The 16113-nt window shown below is 40.8% G+C and overlaps 2 protein-coding genes across 2 annotated transcripts; one reads left to right on the top strand and one right to left on the bottom strand.

Moving 5' to 3' along the window:
* Window positions 1-1399: 1399 nt before the first annotated feature.
* LOC5505991 (cyclic nucleotide-gated olfactory channel) lies at window positions 1400-4497 on the top strand. The gene is made up of 2 exons (XM_001626683.3): window positions 1400-2476; window positions 3099-4497. The coding sequence occupies exons 1-2, from the start codon at window positions 1771-1773 to the stop codon at window positions 4253-4255; spliced, it is 1863 nt and encodes a 620-aa protein (XP_001626733.2). The 5' UTR covers window positions 1400-1770; the 3' UTR covers window positions 4256-4497.
* A 1045-nt stretch (window positions 4498-5542) lies between these two features.
* Window positions 5543-7543, bottom strand: LOC5505996 (cilia- and flagella-associated protein 97). The gene is made up of 2 exons (XM_001626666.3): window positions 6828-7543; window positions 5543-6250 (listed from the first exon to the last, which is right to left on the bottom strand). Exons 1-2 carry the CDS (start codon window positions 7407-7409, stop codon window positions 5918-5920), a joined length of 915 nt encoding a protein of 304 aa, XP_001626716.3. The 5' UTR covers window positions 7410-7543; the 3' UTR covers window positions 5543-5917.
* Between the last annotated feature and the right edge of the window lie 8570 nt (window positions 7544-16113).

Below are 16113 nucleotides of genomic sequence, written 5' to 3'. Positions count from 1 at the left end.
AAATAAAGAATTGTTAAAAGCCTGTAAAAATATTGCTTCTCTACAGCTATCGCTTTGAAAGCCAACTTTTAATGATTGTTCAAAGACGAAAACTTGAATTTAGATACGAAAGTTTCTGGATATTCTCACTGCCGTGTTTACTCACACTAAAGCCTGGTTTCCGTACGGTTGCGTCTGTCATGAACGGCAGATACGACGAAATGGAAACTTCAGACGCAACAGCCTGATGCGACAGACGCGACCCGACGCGACAGATACCACTTGTCGCTTGAGATTGGTTCTATCCCATACGACAGATACGACAGGAAATGGGCGCGATACAACCGCATTTTGTAATGGAAACCATTGCAAGCGACAAATACAACATAAACATATACCACAATGCACTTTGTTCCCAACATGGCGGCATTTCCCTTGTGATGACAAGTCCAAAGCTGTCCCAGCTGAGGACGTTGGTGGTTGGATTTGTTTGGATAAGGTCGTATCCATCATCACTGTCCCTAGTAACTTGACAAGTAAGGAGTAAGAAAACGAGCAGACGAGAGAACAATGGAAAGCGCTTCTTTTGCCTACCCTGTTATTTTATAATGTGGAAGAGAAAAAACGCGCCGCTGGGGGGGGGGGGTCGAGGTGGGGGGCGGCGGTTACACAGCGCGTCGTTTGAATGGTCGCAAGCGCGTAGGGACAGAGAATACGTGCTTATTCAACACTAACAAGACATTAGACTTCATTTCGGAGTCAGTTATCCTATAGCCCGTGGTACAACAACCAAACTTGGTATGTGTCATGTATGTGTCAAGGGCGGTGCCAAGATATGGTCACGTGATGGTGGCGTCGTCGATGACGTCATTAGAAGCAGAAATATGCTGACGTCATCAAAATAAAAAACAAATATTTATATTTCGCGAAGGAACGAGTGTTTCGGGACCAATCAAGAGGGAGAACAGGATAGGTAGTATGGGTATGAAAGCATCGGATTTAGGGCGCGTTTTAACTCGTGATTCCGGAATGAGAATGATAAGAATGGAAAAAGAGTGCGTTCGTTTATCCCGCGTTCCCTTTCGGAATGGAATGAAGGCCACTCCACCCATTCTGCTACCTGTAGCAGAATGACTCGAATGCCATTCTGAACATTCTCTACCAACCATTCCCATTCCAGAATGATATGAAAAAAACCCGCGCCATTTGAAAAACGTTTTAGATTTAAAATAAATCATTGATGATATGCTATGTTTTCATTACACCAATAATTAATTGATCTAAAGTGGGCTAATAGGCTTTGCGATTTAGTGCTGATTATTGTCAATCATGTCAGAGAAATGCCTTAAAATGGACCAATTGGTGTATTCGATTTTAGACCTCAACAGGTAAGAATTATCTCCTGGGGCGATAAAGAATACTCTGTATTATAGCTTTTGAGTCTAACCTCTTATTAACTTGTCATTCTTGATTGACTTAACTTAAAGCTCTGTGTATCCGCTACTTTAAAATTCATAACAAATGTATAGGAATGTTTGAACAGAGGGCATGACCAATCAGGTATCGTTGATACAAAAAATGCGCTTATTTTATAAGATTTAAATTTTGGTTACTTAAAGATTAACAACAGATTGTTAATTTAGTTGCGCATAGAAATCACAGTTGGCCGCAATAGATCAACAAAACCTCCAGACACTTAGGTAAACAGGTATTTGAGCTTATCATCGGCCTAGGTACGCTTATTAAAGCTAAGCACACTGTTAAGAGTGAGGCTAGAGATCTTTTATCGACATGGCTGAAGAGAATCATCATGCACAAGCAGAAAAGGATGGTAAATTTGAACATTCAACTAGCCACAACAACGGAGGACTGAGTTATAGAAGTCTGAAAAGGCTTCTTCCATCGGAATGCAAACAGCAAGTACAAGAGCAAGAGGGCTGTAGCAGAGGCAATAGTTCTACGACCATTCATGATCAATATGAATATTCAAGTGACTTTGGCAGTCATCCATCAATAATACTCTCTCGTGCCTCCAATGAATCTCAAGAAGAGATCCAAGGCACGGATGGACAATATGTTGATGGTTCAAAAGTAACTTTACAGTCGGTCCCAAAGGTTGCGCGCACTATTCAAATCGCGTCATCATGGCTCAAACGGACACGAAAGCTGTCAAGGGAACCGCCAAAGCGCGTAGACTCTTTCCTAGAGAAACTTGAAATGACTGGCCCTCCTGTTACACTCAGTAACCTAGAACCCTCTGACAATCCAGAGAAGTTTAATGTCGCTACTTATACGCATTGGACGGTTGACCCGTCGGGACGTTTTATGTTTTTCTGGCTGTATATCGTGTCCGTTGCGGTGGTGTATAACTGGGTTTTCATAATTGCTCGGCAGTGTTTTAGTCAGCTGCAAGTTCGTTTCATGACTTTGTGGTTTGTTATGGATTATATATGTGATATTATCTATGGCATGGATATCATGGTGGAATTCAGAACAGGTAAATTTATAAGTTTTAAGCCATCCACTAGTCTAGTTCAGCTCAGTTCCCTGGCTTTCCCTGGAAACTATAGCTTGGTGTAACCCTGTATTGCAATAATCTTATTCCCTCAGGTGATACTCATCTCTATTGAGCGGGTCAAGATATGTCAAGGGTTGCAATAGTTCAGCTTCACGGCCTAAATAACGTATTCATCTATTCACTTTCGCCCACAAAAAGCTACAAATTTTGAAAGCAGCGCTTTTAAACATTTTCTACAATATTATTTCATTAGCCTTTGTTTCCTTGGAGATCAAGCCACATCAACATGACGTGATCTGCAATAACTCAACTCGACCCGAAATGCAGGAATTCAGTAATTAAAATGTATTGACAACCTTCTATTATTAACCTCATCTAGTAGCAGCACATATAACTGTCATTTGCTTATTTCTTTGATGCCAATTACAACTTGCCTGCAGCCACCACGAGAATCTACATCTCGCGCGACCTTGCGGCTGATCACGCGAATTCAATAACATTTTAATATGGTGGGAGAGCTGCGTAGCTAGTCAAACTTGAGGAACGCGAGGCGGTAGCAAAGGGTGTTTTAAAATATTTTTTTGTCATATCTTGTTAACAGCGTACTTGGACCAGGGCCTGCTCGTGCGTGACTTGAAGAAACTACGACAGAACTACTTGGCAACCGTGAAATTCAAACTGGACATGATATCAATTCTTCCGTTTGACTTCCTGTACTTTGGCCTCGGGACAAGATTCACGCTTTGTCGTTTGCTTAGACTTCTACGCATCCACCGGGTCGTCAAGCTTTTCCAGAGAGGAGAAACCAAGTCGTCTTACCCTAATCTGCTTCAAACCTTCGCTGTGGTTCTTGTAATTTTACTGGTGTTTCATTGGAATGCGTGCTTTTACTTTGCGATTTCTGAGTCTATAGGGTTTGGGTCTGATAAATGGGTGTATCCAAATCTGTCTTCAAACAACTATGACAAGCTTTCTCGACAGTATTTGTACAGTTTTTACTGGTCGACAAGAATGATGATTACAGGAGAAAGCGAGAATCCGCCCGAGACGGACATGGAGTTGTTGTTCGTTGTTGCTGATCTAACTGTTGGCTATCTGACATTTGCGGCTCTTGTCGGTCAATTCGGAGCGATTCTTGGACACATAATGCGAGCGAGAGTAGAGTTTATAACGCACTCTAACTCCATAAAACAATACATGAATAATCACAAAGTTAATAATGACCTGCAAGAGCGAGTCATTTCTTGGATAGACTACATGTGGCATAAGAAAAGATCACTGGATCACGAACGCATCCTAAAAAAGCTACCAGAGAAACTCCGCGGGCAAATCGCCGTTCACGTTTACCTAGCAGTTCTCAGGCACGTCCCTGTGTTTGCGGACTGCGAGCCGGGACTTTTACGTGAAATAGTGGTGAAGTTACGATCACAAGTATTTTCTCCTGGAGACTATATCTGTCGCAAGGGTGACGTTGGTCGGGAGATGTACATCGTGAATAGTGGTTGCTTGCAAGTTGTAGGCGATGACGGTACAACAGTGCTTGCTATTCTGTCAGAAGGGAGTTACTTCGGCGAAATTAGTATCTTGAATTTGTCGGGAATAGGAAATAGACGCACTGCAGCGGTTCGTTCTGTTGGTTTCTCTGACTTATTGTGTCTCTCCAAAGATGATTTGCTGGAAGCCATGAGTGATTACCCTGAGGCTAGGATGAGACTTGAAGAGAGAGGGCGTGAACTATTGAATAGAACGCATAAATAAGCCTTGCTGATACAAATTTAGTTATTTTGAACGCATATTCATAGGAACTATAAATCTTCTAATCTTTGCTTTAACTGCGACATTTCTCAGTGATGTCAGAAATACGCGTGTCCAGTGGGAGTGTCCTGCCCACCCTGCTCATGAAACGATATCGGATCGACTCCTGTCGCTGTTTTCAGCATGTGTCCGAATGCGCTAAGCACTATTACGTAACAATATCCGATGATTTTTAACGGAAAACGCGAAAAAAATATTTCAAAATATTGAAGGCAGTGTGTTTATTGGAAGTTTCTTTGAGGATGTGATTGATAATTTAGAGCGGATGGCCTGTTTAATATCTCGGATTTTAATAGATTCTTTTGTCTTTTAACGGTTGAGGTTTCCGTCGGACCTCCGGAAGTAAACTGGTGACAATGCGGCTTTAAAACATGGCCGTAGCAGGGGGTGGGGCACTGGGGGCATGTGCCCCCCCCCCCCAATATTTTCAATAATCTAAGGAAATGACCATTAGGGGCGCGGTTGTGTCCCCATTGTTTTCTTAATGTTGCTCTATAGTTTCCAATAATTCGCAAAATAATTCGAAGCCTGCTACGGCTATGTAAAATCTTATCAAGCTAGGGACAGTGTTGATTTCGAGCCCATTTTCCAGGGGTGTAAATAGTATAGGGGTCACTCCCCCGTGAAATGTTTGTAATTTTAATATGCATTTTGAAATGCTAATTTTTGTTAAAACCTAAACAGTGTCATTACATTTCCTTCTCACCAGAATTCTTATTTGCATAACTTTTCATACCACCGATCTGAAAAGTTAGTAGGGGAAAGGGGGTGACATGAATGAAAATTTGTAAAACCAAAACTGCAAAATATAAAACAAATAGAGGCACCAGTCAAACAAAAGTCACGAAAGTGCAGGCAGAAGGACTCTCGCATTTATTTATTCAATGTTTAGGGGGTCTCGGGTCTCCCCAGAAAATTTAGAAATACCAGACTATTTTGAAGTTTGAAAATTCATCAGACAGTACTTTATCAAAGAACGAGGTCCTCCTCCTACTCCTAAACCCTGTTTTAAAATCTGAGGCCCATTCTAAAATCAGAGCTAAAAAAAAATTTAAACCCCTCCCCCCTGCTAAAAAATCCCCCCTTCCTATTTATTGTTTATTTTCTTTTGTGCATGTGTACTTCTGCTATATTAGATATTAGGGAGATATATTAACAACTAAATAAATTCGAATATATATATAATTAAGTTATGTATGTATCATTGCAACAAATGTGAATTAAAATTCCTTGAATTCACTGTGCTTTTAATAAGAACAAAATTTCTTACAAAGTAATTTGTTGACCCATTTAAATTATAGATTTTATTAGCTGCCAAGATCTTTGAAGTTAGACAAAATGTTAACATGCTATTGTAAATGATTTCATGAAACCTGTGAAGTAATTCAAAGGGAAGCAGACTTGTGAGCAAGAAACAAAATTGTTCAATTTCTTGTCTTCATACACCACTCCTATTCCTTAGAACTAGCACACAAGCTATTCAATTCCACATCTTAGAAATAAATATCATTATCAATATCTTGCCTCTTGTTTCTTACATTTATCTACAAATCTATGGTTTCATTATTTATAAATTGTCACGAATTATCAGTCAAAGGAGTTTTGTCACCAACCGGACTCCCATACAGGTTTATTACTAGACCGAGTCCTTCTGTGTGCACTAGATCTCCTAGATGCTGAAGATGGTCTGGAGCTTGCTACACTTGCAGTATTATTTGTTAACAAACTAGTCTCACTTCCTGTCCGAGCAAGGCCCCTTGATCGGCTAGATACCCTACTTGACGCACTTGATGGACGAGCACTTGAGGGACGAGAACTGGACGGCCTGGTTTTGGATGCATTGAGACAGAATTGTTTCTGAGCAACTGCTTCTTTAGAAAGTTGATCCTTGCAAAGGCTTTTTGTTGGCCTTACAGCTTGAAGTCTTTGTAATATTTGCTATAGTTTAAATTAAATAAAATACTTAAAAACTCTCAATAGGCAATATTAACAACAGAAAACAGGGAGTCCTAGTCCAGAAGAGAAGGTGGGGGGAGGGTTTTTTTGTCAATCGACCGAACTTCTTATAAATCGAACCAGGGTCCCTGATCAAACCTGGACAAAACATGTTTATCTTTTTGCGTGTGTTGTTTTTTAATAAAGAACCTGGGAAAAATACAACCCATCCGAAAGAAAGATTAATGAGCCGTTTTTCAAAACAACTGAATAATTAATTCCCCTTCTCAAGCAAAGAAAATTCATTTCAATTTGCATCTATTACGACAAACTTTGTAAACAGTAAAAGTTTTGAAAATCGAGTACTTGCTGTATCAAGCAAACAGAAAACCAATGTACAAGCACATAGAACACTTGAATACATACGAACCAAAAGCATGTGAAAAGAGTGGGTTACAAATAACCAAAGGTGATCAAGATAGCATAACAATAGAAATCTGACAATAAAATGATGGTGTTACGATAGCCGAGTTTACTTTGCAAAGGGAGACCAAGTTCGTTTGGATTATCATTTAGTTACCTGGTTCTCAGCATCCACTCGTCTTTGAAATCTCGTCCTATTAACTTCAGACGCAGTTTGAACACGTAAAGGTTCCGTAAATACTCTCTGAGCCGAGTAGACAGCAGATCTTGGCCGAACGCGTCCCTTCGCTTTCGTTATTTGCCTCAACAGTCTCTGATTTTCACGGTCAATATCGGAAACTTGTAAGTTACTAAATGACAGGTTTTTGCGTTCTTGAGGTGCTGGCATTTTCGATTCATTGAACTTTACAGCACTGCGAGGTCTTGAGCGCGAAGATGAGGTCGTTGAACGCTGATCAAAGTCTCTCGTTTCGTTGAAACTTTGTGATGTTGTGTGATGGTTCGAAGGTCTGGTGCCAGCAGGGTCGCGTTCCGACTCGGTTTTCTGGTCCAGTTTGTCACTTATGTCTAAAACAGCTTGCAGTAATAATTTTAAGTCTACCTGGTCTGAATCTGGCTTTAGGAAATGCTCTTTCTTGAGGCGATCCACCGCTTTTTCATCTTTTAAATTCCCAGTTGAATTCCGTCTACCAAGCTTTGCGGCCATGATGATGTGATGAATCCGTCCACAGTCTTGCATGTAACGTCACGTAAAGTTTGTAACTATGGTAACGAGCAACAAAATATCATACCAGCACATAATAATATTTCGAAAATGCACTCGGGTCAACAGGAGAAAGAAATTGGAACAATACTAAGTTTAAGTAGTTTTTATGTAAAAAGAAAGCATCCACAAGAGTATAACATTGTTTTCTGTTCAACTTTTCTTTGCGGGTTCCCTGTGCTTAGTGGTGTGACAAGTTTTCGAGGCATGCTGGGATCTCCGTATACTTCCAAAAGTTAGCAAGGAGAGAGGTAAGGTTGTTGTCTTGCCCAAAGTCCAAGCTTTTTCGAGAATTCAAAGCTCCTTTCACTTCAACATTTACTGTGAGATGATCAGGAAGGACGTAACAGTTAGTCTGGAAGGTCTTTGAAGCATTTAGTTGTATTTTTGTTGTAAAAATTGAGGGTTTTTCTAATAAATGGGGCATTGCTTTGATGTCGGACTAACTGTTCTTTTTGTTGAACTAGGCTCGAAAATGCCGAGACTCTAACATTTCCACTAAGAACAGACATGCAACCTGTGTATGAAGGATATTTCAAATGTAAGCAGGATACGGTTTTGCTGAACACGAGGTTATCCTGTTTTTAAGACAGACACGAATTTAACCAAATTGCTTGCATTTAACTTCTTTCTACCATTGATACATTGCCCTTGTCCGTAACTATGCCTCGTCTTATATACATATTTTTTTTTTCATAGGTTATGGTGGCTTTTGCGGGCACAGCAATAGGGATGGATAGAAGGATGGATGGTGTTACACGTCGTACTCGTAAACACAACGAGCCATGATGGTAAGACGGCGCGGGCCACGGAGACATGACGGTAATTCTCACAGGGATGGCGACCTGAGGTATCTTTTACTCTAAATACAGTAAACACCCGAGAGTTTTCCAGATCAGCCTGAATATTTCATTATAGATTGGGGTATCATTGGCCAAACAGGCTATATCATTATCATTCTTGAATGTCATATCATACACGTATGGCCCATACAAGTCTTTGTTGGAAATGGTAGCATTACAGTATTAGCACTAAATTAATTATATAATATATAATATATGGTGGAGCCATTTCATTGAGAGATTTAAAAACAGTCAGTAAAACTTTAAAAATTATCCAGTACTTTACTGGTAACCAGTGGAGATCTTGCAGGATAGGTGTTACATGCTCAGTCTTTTTTGTTAAGCTGATAATACGAGCAGCTGTGTTTTGAATAAGTTGTAATTTATTAATTTGGTAGTCAGGTAATCCATAAAGGAGGGCTTTGCAATAGTCTAGTTTTGAACTGATAAAGGCATGTATAAGTAATTCTGTGGAATTCTTGTCAAGGTACTTCCTAATTTTGCCAATATTTCTGAGGTGGAATCTTGCAGATTTACATACCGTTTTGAGATGATCTTCAAAAGAAAGATACTTATCAAGAATTACTCCCAGATTCCATGCAGCGGAGGCAGGTTTGATGATTTCATCAACCACCTTTACATGTTCAAGACTTGGGGCAGGACAAAACTTGGAGGAAAAAAGAATAAGTTCTGATTTATCATGATTTAGTTTTAGCCCATTATGCACCATCCAGGCATTGATCTCATGGACACAACATTCAACTTTAGTTTTAGCCATCAAAAGTTCATCTTGTGAATTACCTCGGAAAGAAACGTAAAGTTGTGAATCAACCGCATAAAGGTGGTATAGAATGCCATGTCGTGCTATGATCTGAGCAATGGGCGAAGTATAGGCAAGATAGAGTAGCGGGCCTAGGACAGAGCCCTGAGGAACACCTCGTTCCAGGCTACGCAAAGATGACTTGCAGTCCTCAACCCGTACATACAGTTTGCGGATGTAAGGTATGAGCGGAACCAAGCAAGAACATTGCCAGTCAGGCCATAACTCAATGAGAGATGTGAAAGAAGAATGGAATGATCAACGGTATCAAATGCCGCCGACAGGTCAAGCAGTAGCATCAATATCGAGTTTCCACCATCAATGGCACATAAGATGTCATTCTGCACCTTAATAAGAGCTGTCTCCGTGAAATGGAATTTCTTATAAGAAGATTGGAGGGAAACATCCAAATTATTGCTAACTATATGCTTTGTCAGTTGTTCAACGACAGCTTTTTCGATCACCTTAGAAACCATCGGTAGGTTAGAGACTGGACGAAAGTTAGGGTAAAGTAGGTGATTGGCATTGTGCTTTTTCAATGAAGGGTGAAGTTCAGCAACTTTCATTGGGTCAGGCATTACACCTGATGAAAGCGAGGCATTAACAATCCTGGTTATTATAGGAAGGAGTGTACTAAAGCATCCCTTTAAAAGGGAGGCCGGCAAAGGATCAAGATTACAAGACTTCGATATAGGCTTGTGAGCTAGGATCTTAACATCATCTTCTGAAATTACATCAAATTCACTCATTTCCACTGTACACGTATGGTCACAATAAGGGTTGGGGCCAACCATGGTTTGCTGTTCCATTAGATCTAGATGGATTTTAGATTTTTTTATTAAAGAAATCAGCAAAGTTGTTGGCTAACACCTCACTAGAGGATGCAACTGGGTAATATTGAACTGACTTCTTCTCAAGAAGTTTGTTAATGGTTTTGAAAAGAACCTTTTGATCCAAAGAATGCTCCTGTATGATCGATGTGTAGTATGAGGTCTTTAGTGAATCAATAAGATTATTGACTACCCCACACTGGTAAGCATAATTAGCACGGTCAGTTGAAAGACCAGTGAAAACCCATTTCCTCTCTAAGCGCCGTCTCTTTCTCTTTTCCTCAGAGACCTCGGGTGTATACCAGGCAGCTTTTGGGCGAATGGTAACAAGTTTCGCCTTTAGTGGGGCATGCTTGTCTAACAGTGCCTTAAGGGTGTTGTCATACTTTATAACCAGGTTATTTATATTTACTTGTTGGTTTTGAAAAAGTTCAGAGTTGAGAAGGTCTTCAGAAAGTTGGTCTATGTCAACAGATCGAAGCTTTCTGAAATTCACGACTTTCTTCGCAAACTGTGGTTTGCAAAGGTCAAGTTCACAGTGTATGGCATGGTGGTCAGAAATCATCGGGTTCCGGACAGAAATCCTTTTGATGATGTCATCATCAGACCTAGTTATTACAAGGTCTAGGGTGTGGCCATCTTTATGCGTTATGCCTTTGACGTGCTGCTTTAGGTCAAATGCATCTAATATGTTGGAAAACTTTTTAGCATATCTGTCATTAGCATCATCCATGTGGAGATTGAAATCACCAATGAACAATAGTTGACCATTAGACTCAGCGAGAACCTGCTCCAGTAATCGAGAGAACTCATCAAAAAACAATGTATATGTGGATTCAGGTGGTCTGTAGACAACAAAAATCCTGAGCTGGACAGAATCACGAAGCCGCACATCCATGAACTCGAACGTGTTGAACTGTTCACAAATCCGGCTGTTGATTTCAAGACGATCTTTAAAGAGCATTGCAACACCACCTCTTGTATTTAGCCTTGGGCTGTGAAGAAAACGGTATCCTGTAGGACAAAGGGTACCCATTTCGACAAAATTGTAATCACCATTCTTAAACCACGTCTCCGTGATTGCCAATATATCTATGGCATTGTCCACCGTAAAGTCTTTTATAATTGGAGCTTTATTATTTGCTGATCTAACATTAAGGTGAGACAGACGCAGTCTGATCTTTTTGTTTTTATTATCTTTGTTGGTATTGACAATAGGGATCGGGATTAAATTACTTGATCTCACCGATTTTCGTTTAGATTGAGACTCCACCAGTTTATCATTTGCTGGATAGTTATTGACAAGAACAGGGATGGGTTGCCTTACATTGTTCATCATCGAAAAGTTATATGTTCGATGAAAGGTGCTGAGGGTTGTTCATCTCTAGCTGCGACTGTTGAGAATCAATAAGATTAAGAGCGTTTCGTGTCCGAGTCCATGTAGAACTACGAACTTTAGAGTGAGATGAATGGAACAACTGCTATAATGGGGCTGTTCTCAGGTCCTGGGTTCAGTTTGAAAACTAGGTCACCTTCAAGAGGGAGGTGAAAGGTGGCACTCGTGTTGTTGTAATACATGCAAGAGCATTTCTGTCTTCTGATTCGTACTCTTGAACAGAAAATCGGTCGAGTGGAGCAATGCCCCATCCATCGAACCTCGGAGGAAACAGGCGCTTTCGAAGACGCCAGCACCAGCATAAGTGAAACATAGAGAACAAGTGCAAGGCTGCTCCTCATTGTGCGCACCAGAAACCAGAAAGAAAAAATTTGTACTTGATGATGGAAATTGGGTGTTTCAAGAAAATAAGAAGTTTTGACTAAAATTACTTTCTTATTATATACTTTGTTATTACTTATTAAAAACTAAAATATAAATAAGATTTTATAAAGTCTGTCAAACTGGTTCATTTACTTTAGTTCAATTAGTTGTTTTTTATCCATTTAACGTTTGTAAACTTTTATACATTTAGTTTAACTTTATTTTGTACTTATGTACGTACTTTTGCAATTTTTAGCAATTAGCGCGCAGATGAATAACAAAGTACAAATAAGTGATTTGTAAATGTACAAGACCTATACTTTGCACAGTGAAAACACAGTAAGTATTTGAAGAGGTCAAAGCAGTCCCGCGGGAACACACAACGCACTTTCAAAAAGAACAATGCCGTAGGAACGCAAACAAATATGCAAATATTGCTAAGTTGAAGTATACGGGTGACTGACCACTAGGGCGGTGAATTAATTAAGTTTAGTAAAAAGGCTGAATGAAAATAAAATTACACAGAAATTCAATCAGAAAATGGCAACGAGAAAGAATCAATCAAAAGAGTGTAGCCTCGCAAGCATAGACTTTATCAAACAGGCTGCCTAGGCAGCTCACAAAGCGTTGTTGATCACCAGAGCGTACAAACAAGTCAAGAAGTATTTGGCGGGGAAATTAAATAGACGGGTATTAAAAGAAACTGAGAAACTTAGGTAAAGCAATCAATTATGAGTGCACGTAAAAGTCCAGTAACGACTAGGAGTATAAATAAATAAGAGCATCAAGAGCAAGAATGGTTGTGGTTTACCAGGACTTCCAATATCTTAAAGTCTTAAAGTCTTAAAGTTTATAACCTTTTATAGCTTTCGCTAACGCAAAGGGGGGATGGTGTACCCTGGCTAGAGGCGGCGCATATAGCCAGGGGCCTGCTTGGATCTTAACGCAGGCAAGGCGGCGGCCTGAAAGAGCTGTAAGGATGGCAGGGCCGCAATGTCGCCAGATACCAAGTTCCAAGTTCTTATTGTTCTTGGTATGAAGGACATGCCAAACGCATTTACGTTTGCTTGCAACTGTCTATAGCTTATATCTGTCCTTCTGGATGTTCTTGTGTTCTCTTGGATGCTTGTCGGGAATGGGATTTTGACTATGTTGTTTTTGATCTTAAAAAACATTGATAGTTGCAGCATGAGGCGTCTTGTTTCCAGAGTGTCCCAACCTAGAGACTCAACCATTTCTGTAGTGCTGGCTTTATAATTGTAGTTGGAAGTTACAAATCGCGCGGCGCTTTTTTGTACCTGCTCGAGGAGGGAAACATCCTTGGTGGTGTACGGATTCCACACAGCGGCGGCATATTCAAGTTTAGGCCTGACTAATGTCATATAGGCACGTTCTTTAACCTCTCTTGAGCATGGTTTAAGGGTTCTCCTGATTATACCTAGTGTACTGCTAGCACTGCTTGCGATCTTAGAGCAGTGGCTCCCCCATCGTAGGTCGCGAGAACAGCGCACGCCCAGATAATCATGGGAGTCAACAGAAGATAGTATTTGAGAGTTAATCTCATATTCATGCAGGCTTGGGTTGCGTTTGTTAGTGACGGATAACAGATGGCATTTGGAGACGTTAAAGGCCATCTGCCAGGTATCAGACCAATCAGAGAGATTGTCGAGGTCATGTTGAAGGACTTGATGATCATCGACCGAGTCAACCTGGCGATAGACAATGGCATCATCCGCCAATAACCGCATCTGTGAATCTAGAGAATCAGCAATATCATTGATAAATAGGAGGAAGAGTGTTGGCCCGAGGACGGTGCCCTGGGGCACACCTGATGTAACGGGTACCGCGTTAGATTTTGCACCATCGACGGCAACAAACTGCGAACGATTTGTTAAGAAAGCAGATAACCAGGACAGAGTCTTTCCGGAGATGCCATAGAGCTTAAGCTTTTGCTGTAGCTTCGAGTGCGAAACTTTATCAAAGGCCTTTTGGAAATCTAACAGAAGAACATCTACTTGGCCATGTTTATTAAGGATCGAAGCCCAGTCATGTACCGCTAGGATTAACTGCGTCTCGCAGGAAAAACCTGCACGAAAACCATGTTGTAGATTGGATATAATGTTATGCGCAGCAAGGTGCTTGTTTAGATGACTTAGAACTACATGCTCCATGACTTTGCAGGCCAAGCATGTTAGCGAAATTGGTCGATAGTTGCCAGGATCGCTCTTCGCGCCCTTTTTATAGACCGGGGTCACCCTTGCTATAAGCCAGTCATTAGGAAGCTCTCCATTGGCATAGCTTTGATGGAATATAAATGTCAACATGTCTGATATTTCGGTTGACAGATCACGGAGAACACGGGCAGGAAGACCATCGGGACCAGTCGCTTTGGAGACATTGAGGAGTTCCAGTTGCTTACGTACACCTGGGACTGTGAAGGTGATGTCATTTATCGCAGCGAACAAGGGTTGTCCTAAATCAGGGATACAGCCATTGTCACGTGTGAACGCATTTTGGAAACGCTGATTAAGGACTTCTGCTTTATCCTTGGGAGACACATGCTGAGACATATAGCCTTGGGAGACATATAGCTGTAGAAAATGTCGTCTGAGGCTTTGGTCTCTACAGTCTCTTCAAAATCGTGTAAAAAATGCTTTCCAAATCAGTTACGTTAGTCGTAGCCACGACTTGGTCCAAAAAACGATGTCCTCCCGCTTTGATTTCTCGTAGTGTTTTCACTTGATTTCAATAGTCTCTGGTAGAAATTGACGGAGCTCTGTAGGACACGTCCCACCACGCAGACATCAAGGTCACTTGATGACCTTGATAAATGGATGGATGTTACTCTTATAAATGGATGGATGTTACTCTGCCCTCGAGCATTCAGCGTGAATCTGCTCCAGAATCCGTATGTAGTTCCTATTCTTGGTTTTGAGACTTTTGACGGCGTCCAAATGTGGAACTGCTTCTCGCATCCCTTCAATTACGGCGCTACCCCGACTCTTTTCCGAAGCTATTTGCTTTCTGGCCACAAGTACCATTTCGTCGTTTGTCCATCTTTCCTTTGCCCGTGTTGCAGGCTGCCTTTCTGCATGGTACACCGTAGCATGCTTGCTCTTTTGATGGATCGATAGCCCCCCAAGAGACTTGCAAGGCCACACTATGCTCAGTAGACAAATAAAAAAGTATTAAATGCGTTTAAAACATGTAAAATGCTTTTTTACGCTGTTCTTTTTGTATAGTTTACTGGTCAAGGCGTTTTCTCCAATTGTTTCAAACATAACTCGTTTTCAACAAAGTTGTCAAGTTGTTCTTGCATCAGCACCTCTGCTGTAACATAATTTATTCTCCACTTTTTTAAGCACTTCTTTGTTCATCAGATCATGCTTTGCAGTAACTGAAAGGTTTTCCAACCAGGCTCTTGCCAGTTACCTATTGCCACTTGAGGTTTTGAGAACCACTCCCAACCCCCATTGTTGAGACCCCGGTTCAGGAAATGAGGCATCATTTCTTTCGTCTAGTGATATAAGTAATATAATAAATTCCAGTATACTGTCTTTTATCTGCTAGTCTTCGCCCAGAAACAGTGTACACCATGTTTGGTTTAATGGACCCCTGTGGGAGAGGTATTCGTAACTTCTGGAGTCATAATTTCTGGAACAATTTTAAAATAATACAATATTCAATTCTAGGAACATGTGCAAGGTTTGGGGTCAATGAATTAATTAAAATATTAACCTACAATTAAACAGGGACAACAACACACTTCACATGAGTAACAATTAACTTACGCATTAAGGTAATTATTGTGGTCGCAAGGAGAAGGGCCTCTTATTCGGCCAGAAGTTCTTTTAGTGGGATATTACCCACTACCTCCACCGATGCTGCCCATCCTGCTGAACCGGTATCGTTGGATGTTACTCTGCCCTCGAGCATTCAGTATGAATCTGCTCCAGAATCCGTATGTAGTTCCTATTCTTGGTTTTGAGACTTTTGACGGCGTCCAAATGTGGAACTGTTTCTCGCATCCGTTCAATTACGCCGCTACACCGACTCTTTTCCGAAGCTATTTGCTTTCTGGCCACAAGTACCATTTCGTCGTTTGTCCATCTTTCCTTTGCCCGTGTTGCAGGCTGCCTTTCTGCATGGTACACCGTAGCATGCTTGCTCTTTTGATGGATCGATTGCCCCCCAAGAGACTTGCAAGGCCACACTATGCTCAGTAGACAAATAAAAAAGTATTAAATGCGTTTAAAACATGTAAAATGCTTTTTTTACGCTGTTCTTTTTGTATAGTTTACTGGTCAAGGCGTTTTCTCCAATTGTTTCAAACATAACTCATTTTCAACAAAGTTGTCAAGTTGTTCTTGCATTAGCACCTCTGCTGTAACATAATTTATTCTCCACTTTTCTAAGCACTTCTTTGTTA

Source organism: Nematostella vectensis, chromosome 5, assembly GCF_932526225.1.
Source record: "Nematostella vectensis chromosome 5, jaNemVect1.1, whole genome shotgun sequence".
NCBI classification, from domain to species: domain Eukaryota; kingdom Metazoa; phylum Cnidaria; class Anthozoa; order Actiniaria; family Edwardsiidae; genus Nematostella; species Nematostella vectensis.
The sequence above is the reverse complement of the archived record's forward strand: the minus strand, read 5'-3'. Positions and strand labels throughout refer to the sequence as shown.

Coding starts and splice junctions, on each gene's coding strand:
- LOC5505991 (XM_001626683.3), top strand. CDS start 1,771: ATGGCTGAAGAGAATCATCATGCACAAGCAGAAAAGGATGGTAAATTT. Junction 2,477..3,098: donor CATGGTGGAATTCAGAACAG/GTAAATTTATAA, acceptor TCTTGTTAACAG/CGTACTTGGACCAGGGCCTG.
- LOC5505996 (XM_001626666.3), bottom strand. CDS start 7,409: ATGCAAGACTGTGGACGGATTCATCACATCATCATGGCCGCAAAGCTT. Junction 6,251..6,827: donor GAGTGGATGCTGAGAACCAG/GTAACTAAATGA, acceptor TTTAAACTATAG/CAAATATTACAAAGACTTCA.